The 11,674-nt window shown below is 34.4% G+C and overlaps 1 protein-coding gene and 4 non-coding genes across 5 annotated transcripts; 1 reads left to right on the top strand and 4 right to left on the bottom strand.

Annotated features, from left to right (window-relative positions):
* Positions 1 to 159: 159 nt before the first annotated feature.
* Positions 160 to 232, bottom strand: trnav-cac. The gene has a single exon. It is a non-coding gene; the product is annotated as a tRNA-Val (tRNA).
* Positions 233 to 500: 268 nt separating this feature from the next.
* On the bottom strand, positions 501 to 573 carry trnaf-gaa. The gene has a single exon. It is a non-coding gene; the product is annotated as a tRNA-Phe (tRNA).
* A 487-nt stretch (positions 574 to 1,060) lies between these two features.
* Positions 1,061 to 1,133, top strand: trnaf-gaa. The gene has a single exon. It is a non-coding gene; the product is annotated as a tRNA-Phe (tRNA).
* A 2,204-nt stretch (positions 1,134 to 3,337) lies between these two features.
* Positions 3,338 to 3,410, bottom strand: trnav-cac. Its single transcript has one exon. It is a non-coding gene; the product is annotated as a tRNA-Val (tRNA).
* Positions 3,411 to 4,443: 1,033 nt separating this feature from the next.
* LOC113656069 (properdin) lies at positions 4,444 to 10,143 on the bottom strand. The gene is made up of 11 exons (XM_027167054.2): positions 10,092 to 10,143; positions 9,800 to 9,879; positions 9,620 to 9,713; positions 9,341 to 9,485; positions 8,020 to 8,186; positions 7,424 to 7,594; positions 6,487 to 6,681; positions 6,169 to 6,342; positions 5,435 to 5,626; positions 4,957 to 5,089; positions 4,444 to 4,794 (listed from the first exon to the last, which is right to left on the bottom strand). The coding sequence occupies exons 3-11, from the start codon at positions 9,666 to 9,668 to the stop codon at positions 4,692 to 4,694; spliced, it is 1,329 nt and encodes a 442-aa protein (XP_027022855.1). The 5' UTR covers positions 9,669 to 9,713; positions 9,800 to 9,879; positions 10,092 to 10,143; the 3' UTR covers positions 4,444 to 4,691.
* Positions 10,144 to 11,674: the final 1,531 nt, after the last annotated feature.

Raw genomic sequence — 11,674 nt, 5'->3', positions numbered from 1 at the left:
CAAGCATATAGTGGATAGATGTGTCCAAGTGTTTTATGAAAATTAATAAGGAAATTGCTTCTGACACAAAAGACTGTCAATCCCCAGGGACACCTAAACTAAATCTCGCCCTTGCTTTACTCGATAATCTTAAAAGTAAAGTGCAGGTGGAACAAAACGTGTTTCCGCCCGGTTTCGAACCGGGGACCTTTCGCGTGTGAGGCGAACGTGATAACCACTACACTACGGAAACTTACATGCGTTGCGCTTTTCCTCTTCGAGTATAGATCAAATTCAATCTATTCATATTACAGTCTGTTTTAGTATAATAAGTCACATGTAGTCTCTGTTTTATTTGTGTAGTTTATTGTATTGCGAAATTGATTACATAATGACAATGTTCCAATTTTCCTTGAAATTCGACACAGTCTCTGAGAACGTTGTGAAATTCTGCAAACTTTTCCACTTTTTTTAAACTGAATCCATACAATGAGCAACTGATACATTCAAAATAAAAGAACTGCCGAAACCCGGGATCGAACCAGGGACCTTTAGATCTTCAGTCTAACGCTCTCCCAACTGAGCTATTTCGGCTTCCGTAACGTTGAAACCCTCCAAACACAAAAGTCCACCAGCTAAATGGCAATACATAAATAATGTATATTGTATAAATATACTTTCTGAATGATGGAACTTGTACCCAATACAAACAGAAAGGTAATTTCTTAATTTTTAGCACAAAGATCGCAAGATCAGGTCTGAAATGTGGACTTCACTGCTTAAATACGACAATGAACTTTATCCTGGGATCATCGTTGATACTGATGAAACACATGCCCTTGTAAAATGTATACACCGTATTGGTGCCAACAGATTCTTCTGGCCTCCAAGAGATAATTTTCTGTGTTATTTCTTTGATGATGTGCTCAAAATCATTCAAACACCACAGTCTGTATCATCACACCACATGGAAATCCGCGGGGATGCGTGGAAAAGACTCTCCCAGCCTCTGTAACGATGCTATAATTTTTAGCTCCAATTTAAATGTCTCCCCTACTGAGTTAAACTTTGAAAAGTACTTGCCGAAATAGCTCAGTTGGGAGAGCGTTAGACTGAAGATCTAAAGGTCCCTGGTTCGATCCCGGGTTTCGGCAATTGGTTTGCTACTAGATGTGGCGTATGTTTGTATCATTGGCTAGGGAGTTCCAATGAACTTTGTGGCTTTGGACTTTGGTGTTCTTGACAAGACCATTTTTAAGCCTGTTTGGTAAAGGAATTGTGGCAGAAAGCTACATTTAAAGACCCGTGCTGTTCAAGTCTATCCCTGGGACTAGGTGTTTTACAAGGGTGTACTGACTTAGGACCTGCATAAGCGCATTTGCTTTAGGAAGTGTGCATGGTACAGTCTTTGTACACAGGCCCCTCCTGAGCCTGGGTTTACATGCAGGTACTTGGTCACAGTGGTTTTTCCAACCAATATTGCGGTAACACCTCACAAAAGGGTGAAGCACCTCAAAGTTTTCTTCCAGAAAGCCACACTGGACTGTAACCAAATAGACAGCTTGAAAACCGTTTGAAACCATAAAATATATATGGTTTAATGGTTTAAATGCATTATTACACTAAAAATTCATAACATCATATTTTGATGTAAATAAGGCAGGGACTTATGCCCAGGAAATTCAAATGCCCAGCTTAAAGAATTTTCTGACGATCTAATTCTTTGGGATTTGATGATCTCGCTGAGGATGGAGGCTTACATGGCTGCCTTAGTCAGTTTTCTGCACTACTGTAGAAAGCTGACACAAAATAAACAGAGAAACACTCATAGCCAACAGTCTAAGGTCATGTTAATGCTTGTCGTTGTTTGTTTTGTTTATATGAAACACTCATATTTGGTCTGGTTTGCTGATGACAGCACGGCTGGACACTTCATATACCTGAGAACCTCCTTGCCTGTGTTTCATTCCGGTTCCCCGTTTTAAGTTAAGCTGTTAAAAGACAAGACAAAGGCATATAGTGATGGCCGCTTTCGAAACACTGCTAAATGAAGCTTTTGTATTGAATCATTGAAACTGCACTTGGGATTGAACTACAGTAGTGATGATTTGTGATCAACATGCTTTTTTATAGGTCAGTTTATAAAGATGTGAATTATTAATATAATACATCTAATTATTGTTTTCATACATGCACTCAGAGTACACACCTGAGCTGGTGAGCTCTCCTGCAGTAGTAGAGCACTGATTAAGCTTCCTAACTGTTCACTGAGTCTGTGCTAGAGTGAGGTGTGATAAGCTAGCACTGCATCTGCATCTTTCACAACTCTGGGCCGTATTTCTGTGCTGGTTGGACACAGATGCTTGTTAGTTGACATAAGCAAGTTCATGCCAGAATGTATTTTCTTGGTGGAAAGCAGAAGACTGGAAAGGCCTGCGGGTAGCGTGGTCTAAGGGATTTAGGCTCCAGTCTCTTTGGAGGTGTTGGTTCAAATCCCACTGCTGCCAGGGAAATGTTTCAAGGTACTGATTTAGTGTCATGTCTCTGCTAGAGTGGGGTGCGATAACCTAGCACTGGGTCTGCGGCTTAACTTTGGTCGATGTTTCTGTGCTGGTAAACTAGCGTGGTCTAAGGGATTTAGGCTCCAGTCTCTTTGGAGTCGTGGATTTAAATCCCACCGCTGTCAGAGAAATTTTTGAAGGCACCACATAGTCTTTTTAGACAGTTTTTTTATCTAACCTAAATGTCTGCTCAGTCAGTGGATTTGTATTTACAATAGTAAAATTTTGTTGCACAGTAACTTGCACAAAGCACCATAGTTTAAAATATAACTTTATGTAATATGTAAACACTTTATGTAAATACTCACCAAGATGGACATTCTTAGACATTGTTTTGTGTGCAAGATTCAAGAAACACTTTGTCCATACCACCATGTCACATTGAACCATCACATCAGTTACCACCCCGTCACATGGTTATTTTGTTAAAAGTTTATGCAAAGGAAATTACAAGAAATGCTCCCTTTCCTGGATAAAAAGGATCATATCTATATTTGTGCCTGAATTGGGAAAATATGTTTTTTGGGTGGACTAGCATATATTTCTGAAAATGCCACCCGTTACGTACAATGACTCCAGTATATTCAGCAGCCTAATTTTTTTTGGGCACTTAATGTTGCTGAACCTAAACCTGACCAATTCAACCAACCTCAGCTCATGGCACTGCCCCCACATGTGGGTACTTTAGGCATTAGGGATGATGGGGGCATCACTTCAAGGCTGTTAAATAAATTTAGAATGCAGGGCTTTTAGAGCAATGAGTTTTTGACCAGGCAATAAATAAATTAAAAAAACAGTGTTTCCGCCCGGTTTCGAACCGGGGACCTTTCGCGTGTGAGGCGAACGTGATAACCACTACACTACGGAAACGCTACACTAATGACAGTGTAAACTTGTTTTAAAAGTGTTGCATTTTATATATATATATATATATATATATATATATATATATATATATATATATATATATATATATATATATATATATATATATATATATATATATTGAATTATATTATTGCATTTAAACTTGTTTTAAAAGTGTTGCATTTTATATATATATATATATATATATATATATATATATATATATATATATATATATATATTGAATTATATTATTGCATTATTTATGAATTAGATTATAGCATTATATAATATTATTAATAATATAATAATTAATATACAGCACAAGACACTACAGTCTCACCAAACAAGCTTTTTAGGTCCTTAAAGATAACGAACTGCATAAACGCAATGAAGCATTGCTAGTTGGTATGTAGCCTTCTTGCTTCACTGTAAAAGTGTAATGTTTTTTATTTATTTTTATTTCTTTTGAAATCTAAAACACTATATAAATTCAGAAAGTAAGTTAGGTCTGAGCCTTAGCCTCGAACCACTGAACAAACACAGTCCTAATATTAATGTTGGATTTTTAACCGCACGATGAAATGAACAATGTGTATAAACAGCCCTCCGACAATGTTTTGAATGTGCGTCACTTCCGTAAAGCCACGAATGGCCGTTGAAAAGGCTTTTAACAACCTTAAGTTTACACAATGATAGTGTATCAAATGTGTCAATAGTAAATGTTGACAGAACCCCTTTAAAAAGGTTTCAAAATGACAATTCATACAAATAATTTATACTAATTATAATAATGATGATAATAATAATAATAATAATAATAATAATAATAATAATAATAATAATAATAATAATAATAATAATAATAGTAATAATAATACTTTATTTACTAATTAATTACTTATTATAAAACATGGATTATCATAAAAATGCACACTTTACACAAAGAAAATCCTTAGGAAATAATCCACTTTTGTTTGTCAATTATTACAAGCGCATCACAACCAATAAAAATTCTAAATAAGGTTGTCCAGTCTTGCGAGACACAAAAGCATGATTTATTAATATGATGCAAAAAGGAAAACGTACAGTGAAATATCCAAGCAAAGAAAATGTATTTAATGTATTTCTTGAATACAACCACCACACCTCTGTCATACATAAATGCAGAACATTCTGTAATAGATGTGTTTTAGGACCAACTGATAGAGAAATAGCAGAAAGTGTATCAAACAGGCAAAGTGTACGCAAACAGGCATCACAGAAAGAATAATAGAACATGATCTAGCATGGTGGAAGATTTCGACATGGTCTGGTCTCTTCTTTTTCTTCCAAATCTGGGCAGGTAATATCTGCTTTTCCTGAGAAAATCTCTAGATTCTTCTCACTGTTAAGGGAAATGTGAAATTCTTTTGCTTGATTTCATATTGCCCTAATTCACAAATACCTTAAAGACCTATAACATTACAGTGCTAAGAAAAAGTTCTAATTAAACGAAAACAGTAATAAATAATAATTAAAAAAACATAAAGAGGTCACTTCACTTTACCTGTACTTTGAAATGTCAGGAATACACTCCCGCTCCCTTTTCTGTTTAGAATTTTCTCCACAGTTAGGTTTACAGTAACTCCAGTTAGACCATTCTGACCAAAGGGCTTTTGGTATTGTAAGACCAGGTCCAGCTAGTTAAGACATTAAACAGTCAAGTAAGTACAATAAAAAATAATATACAAACAAAACAATTTTTATATATGAACATATGCATATTAACAGAAAAATACAACAAAATGCAAGAATGAATATATATATAGTTTATTTAAACTTTATTAAAACAGTCTTTGTCCTTCACCTTTCTGTTGATATAATTCTAAATGGATTCATTTTGGAGCAATAATAATAATAATAATAATAATAATAATAATAATAATAATAATAATAATATGATTTGAAATACATATATTTTCTGTAAATTAACAAGATTTATTATTTAAAGTTTTATGTTAGTTAGTACTAATATCACTATTTACCTTTACAGTCTTGAATGTCATAGCAGTGACCGAATGTCACACTATCTCCATCACAGTATTTTCCATCATAATCCCTGCCTTCACATTCTCTCAGTCTCCTTCGCCTCCCCGGTCTAAGTTTACATGTAATTTCCCTTTGGTTTGATGATACACAGGAAGACCATTCAGACCACTCAGTCCACTGACCATTCACTAAAGTAAACGAAAAAATTTTTATTGTTCAGTGTTACAGGGTTTGTATTGTTAAAGAGCACATCATTGTAAGTATTCTAAGAATTTAGGTATCACAGAGTACAGAGTTCAGTTTATCTCCATCTCAGCAATATATGGATAATACCAGCTGAAATAACATTCAAGTAGGAGTCAATTAAAGTATGAGAGCAGCAGTGGGACATCAAGAACCATCCCTGAACAAAGGGTTATTTGACCATAAATAACATTCAGAATGATATCTGCATAGGCAAATGTGTCACCCCTCCATTTGGGTGGTCACACCTATAATAACAGTAATGTGAGAATGGAATATGGGCAATTGTTATACTTAATTTATTTTTAAAACGAGAGAAAATGTGTGAGCAGTAACTGTTCAAGATTCACTTTGACTCAGATCTGCATGTTCTGCATGTACTTTGTCACTACTATGCTGCGATAAAGTTGTTCTTTATTAACATCTTCAATACATAACATACATCATTAATCTAAATGGAAAAAAAATGTTCTCATAAATGTTTTACCTGGGCATCTTTTAGGAACAGTGCAAGCAAATGCTTTGGTATCTTCTCCTGGGCAAGCCTGGCCTCCATACTTAGGTGCAGGATTATCACAATTACGGCGCCGTGTCTGTAGTCCCACGCCACACGTCACGGAGCATTCAGAGGATGCAAACCATGCCCCCCAGTTTCCATTCACTGTGAAGACATGTTTCTTCTGTTAACAACGGCACAGTTCTTATTTCTCTGTTAAAGTAACAGATCGTCATAATTTTATACGAAATAATTTTATACGAAATTTAAAAAATAACGTATAGGATAATCTCCTGACACATGTCTCACCTGAACAAAAAGGCAGTTCTGTGCAGTGTCGAGTGTCTGTGTTTGAGTCTGGGCAATTATTTCCACGCGGTGAAACAGATGGTGGTGGGTTTGTACATGCCCTGTATCTCTGCTGTTGAGGTGCTATACCTCCCTCTACTTTACATGTGCTTGAACATGCACTCCATTGCCCCCATGCAGACCAGCCTCCATGAGCTAGGAATGAAACACAATACCATAATACAACATATAACATAGATACCTGACTAACCAAACTGAATTTTTGATTTCTGATTGGTCAGAAGCTGCTGGCCATTTGTCTATAACAGTACAGCTATAACGACCAGCTGCAAACCAAATCACAGTTTTGTATTAATGTACTCATTCTAACACATTATCGAATTCTGTAGCATCTATTATTAAACAACATAAACGAATAAAGAACACTATTTAATTAATACATAATACAATGATATGGCAAAGCTTGCAGGACTATTTTAACATTAATTAAGTTTCCTCTGTCAGAACCTTGAAACAAACAAACAAATAAAAATACAGTTCCCTTTCATGCTGAGCACTACTGCTAGAGAACATTCATAACAGCCCAACACAACCACCAAAATCAGTTGACCAAAAGAGACCAAATTGCAGAAAGTCAGTAACAATAGATAGATTTCAAAACCAGAAAAGGGACAGCAGAAGCAAAAAAACCTCACTTTAATTGAATTAGTTTATTTACTTAATTAAAGTGAGTAAAATTAATGAAGGTGTGAAGTGGAAGTAATCGTTTTGGAAAATAATTTTATATATATACTTCAGAACATACCATTAATAGCCAATACATGTAATCAATCCTGTCATTGATGGAATTTCTGTAACAGCATGTCCTGTTGTGTTTTATTCATTACATGATTAATATGTTTGTCATTCAGAATCATTTAGAAAAAAGTTATTATACTTGGGCAGACGATCCCGGTGTCACAATTTTCGACTTCTTCGGATTCACCCTCGCAAACACCCTCACATTTTGGAAAGGGGTTAGAGCAGGCCCTCGTTCTCTTTTTGAATCCTCTTTCACATGTAACAGAGCATTGCTGCCATGGACCCCACTCAGACCATCCTCCTTTTTCTAAAAGAAAATCCATCTGTTAAGAAACTGGCACACTTGTGTTTGTTGTTAAAAAAAATCTAGTTAAATAAAATATTGTGGACATCTGACCATCACAACCATATGTGGGTCCTCCTTGACCTGTTCCCACAAAGTTCAAGCACACAATTGTATGTTGTAGCATTACAAATTCTCTTCACTGGAACTAAGCAGCCCAAACCTGATATAACTGCCTGACATAACTAATGATCTTGTGTCTGAATGAACAAATCCCTAAAGTCTAATTGAAACCTTTCCCAGAAAGTGGAAGTTTTTGTAATTGTAAGGTAGGACTAAGTCTGGAATAGGATGTTCAACAAACACATATAAATGTTATGATTAGGTGTCCACGAATATTTTGCCATGTAGTGTAGATATTTCCTGAAGCCTTATGTCCATTTTTATACCTGGGCAGCAGCTGATGTCTTCACAAGGTTTTGTTTGTATATTTCCTAGAAGATGAGGGTCAAGACAACGCCCAAAGCCGTAGCAGGCACGCTTTCTCTGTGTCACTCCCTCAGTACATGTCACTGAACATGCACTCCAGGGGGACCATGTGGACCATGAGGCAATTCTGTGCACAAACATTCAGCTTTCCAGTGTATTATAACCAGACTATTTGATTAGATTGTTGACCTTGTATAGAAGTCAGTTAAGTGCTAATACATTTAAGAATGATATTTTCAAGCTCTTTATTAGAAACCTGGATGTGGAATTATATTAATTTAAATGGAAATCGTTTCTGTTCCAGCCTTCTGGTACCAACAACAATTTGTACTACTAATGCTGGGGACAGATCACTTATGCTCTGTTTTTATTATAAGATTAAGGTCCATTGTAACCATATTATTAGAAAGACTCAGGGGCTGATATGGAATGTACTCCACTACACTGGTATTATTAATTAAAAATCTATGATTATGGTGTTGTATTGTCATCTAGATTATAATCATAGTCATAAAATATTTCTACAGCTGGCATTACACCTGCAGACATCATGATGCTTTGTTGACCACTTATTGGCAATGCACAGTGTGCTTAGTTACATGGAGAGGAGAGAATAATGGGATATTTTTATATCTATTATTAGTATTGTTTTTCCAGTGTTGCAGTATTTCATAGCTGCTACAAATCTTGTACAACCTAGAGTACATACATAAAAAAAATAAATATGTATAAACAACACTGTGTTCCTGCAGGTCTGTGTTCAAGCTCCTCAGCAGAAGTTTATTGTCCAGCTAATCAAAGACTCTTTTATTTAGACATTTGTCGTTGCACTGCTAATATTCTGTCATCTATGGTATGATTTTCTGTTATACATATTTTTCTTTCTCATTTATATAAGAAATGACAATTATTAGTTGGTCTGTGTCCATGTTCCTAGTTATTTCTGGTGTTTAAAGTAATTTCTGAAATCTCTAGTTGTATGTAGTCTTATTCCATACTAGTAACTCATACATTTTTTGTTTTGTGTTTGTTTTGCACTTTGTTTAACAAATCTTAGGCTACTGTCTAAATCTTGCAATCACAGAAATGTGAGTTCTCTGATTTTTTAATATAGATTAATTTATAAGCCATAGATTTTAAATACATGTCTAAAAATACTGATGATTTAATGAATAATATAGATAAATTCTGTATATTATAAAGTAACACTGTCAAGTGAAATTGTTTAGTGGTCATAACAGAAATAATACCTTTCGTGCAATGTTCGTGGCTTAGGCTTACCTGCAAGACTTGCAAACATTGTCTTTATCCAAATAGCCATATTCTGGATTCATACAACAGTCATCCTGTGAAACCTGTCCCAAAATATTACTGCATGTTCCATGTGATGGGTGAAAAGTGGCATAACACAGCACCATCTGCGAGACTAAAAAACCCACCAGCAGTGTTGTACTTTGCACAAATTATATTATATTATATTATATTATATTATATTATATTATATTATATTATATTATATTATATTATATTATATTATATTATATTATATTATATACAAACCTGTTTCCTGGGCATGAAGCGCAAGCACAAAGAGTAGTATAATATGCATTATTGTCCTTTTTATTGGCTTCTCATGCAGAGCTCAGTTCAGAACCTGGATTGTATGGTAAAACTAGAAGAATAACTATCATCAAAATGACATTATTTTGACACAAAAAAGGTTTCACATAAGCCACTAACCTGTTCTGTTGTCCACTGGTTTTGACTGGTCTCAGATTGTTTATAATTTGCTTTGAGGCTGGTCTCAAAATGCTGCTTCCCTAGAAGTTTCACAACATGCAGAATCATCACATTCCTTATATAGAAAGCTAAAAATTATTTGATTATTTTTCTAGCATAAGTTTAATAAAGGGGTAACTGAACTATGTATGATTGTGTAAACTATATGTGCTCTATTTTTCTATATTTGTAAACTATATTTATCTATTTCTGTAGACAAAATAAATCAATTTAACTGTTAGTTTTACTTTACCAGAAATGTTTTCTGCGTTTTCTTCCAGTAACAGAACTATAGTGACCTCAATAGCTGTTGTGCAAAACAGGACAGTAGCTTCAACTACTCTGTTTAGATGTGACAAATACTTTTGTGAATATAATGTTTATCCTAATATCTGACAAAGACCATGCAAAATGTTGGATCCTTGCATTGCATATTACGGTTTTGCTAACTTTTAAATAGTTTTTTATGTGTTTTTATGTGTATAAATGTTTTAGAATGTTCCAGGTAAGTTGTGCACCCAGAACTTTAGACTGATCAATAATGTGTTGTCTGAAAAGGTTCATGTTTGCTTTGGCCAGGGTACAACTTTTAATGTTGTTTTTTTAAATAGTTTTTTCTCCTCTTGTAGGATAAAACTATGAACAGCCACGTGTGTCTAATTTTCCTGGCATGACGGAAATATCTTTCTATTCATCACACAAATATCAGCTTTACAAAAAGAATCAAAATAGTTTCAGCTTAATCAGCTTAGATTAAAAAGTATAAAGTAGAATTTTTCATGGATCAGCCCTTTTTGTTTATAAATATAATACTGTATATATAATTTAAACTAGCATGGCCAGATAAAAAGAAGGATGAATACACTTAAAAGGTTTACACTCAAGTCTCCATCACTGAACAGTTGGTACCTTCAACAAAATAGTATTCATTTTAAAACTATAATGAATTCAGAAATAACTCTGATGCTCATATTCACATATCAGGATGATTTTCCTTGTCAATATAGCCTCCGGGTTTTTCATCAGGGAAAATTTATGAAATTAAAATTTATATTCTGAATTTATACATTTCTTTAAAGCTGCTTTGTAGCAATATTTATCACTGAAGGCACTATAAAATGAATTGAAATGAATTGCATTAAAACAAAAACTTCACAATCAGAGTTTTTAACATTTCAACAAGCAAGTCATTGTCCAAAAGAGGAAGCTGGCTAATCCGCTTAGTAGGTTCCTATGTTTCCCAACATTATGAAATAAAAACAACTTTCACATAAACCCAACTGAAAGGAAGCAAAAAAGACTTTGAATCTTTTGTTTTACTATTCAAAAAGACTTATTTGTGGACACTTTTATATATATATTTTTTTATAATTTTTTTTATCACAAACCCAAATGACTTCATTTTTTCTTGCAGTTCTAATACTTCTAACACTTCTAATACTTCTAGTTCTGTACAACTTATGTGTTGGGGCAGAAAATGCTAGGGGGATGATAAGGGGCCGAAAACCACTGTCTTAGGAAACCTCACCTTGTTTTTTCAGCTACAGTACAGAATTATTGGCAACATTGGTAAATATGGGTAAAAAGTTATGAAAACTATATTTGTTTTTAAATAACTTAATTAACTTAATATAACTTCTCAGGTTCTGTGGTCAACACACACTCCCTCCTCCTAACCACAGTCAAAATATACCAACCAACTTTGGATTGACTGAAAAAATGTTTGGAAATTACTACCACATTCGTATAATTGAAAGTGACAATTTTAACAATATAGAACCCCTTGTAATGCATCCCAATTCTTAAATTGTTGCCTTAGGATATAGCTTTGAGGAA

The sequence above is a fragment of the Tachysurus fulvidraco genome, chromosome 14, assembly GCF_022655615.1.
Source record: "Tachysurus fulvidraco isolate hzauxx_2018 chromosome 14, HZAU_PFXX_2.0, whole genome shotgun sequence".
Taxonomy (NCBI): domain Eukaryota; kingdom Metazoa; phylum Chordata; class Actinopteri; order Siluriformes; family Bagridae; genus Tachysurus; species Tachysurus fulvidraco.
Note: the sequence above shows the minus strand (reverse complement) of the source record. Positions and strands in the feature narration are given on the sequence as shown.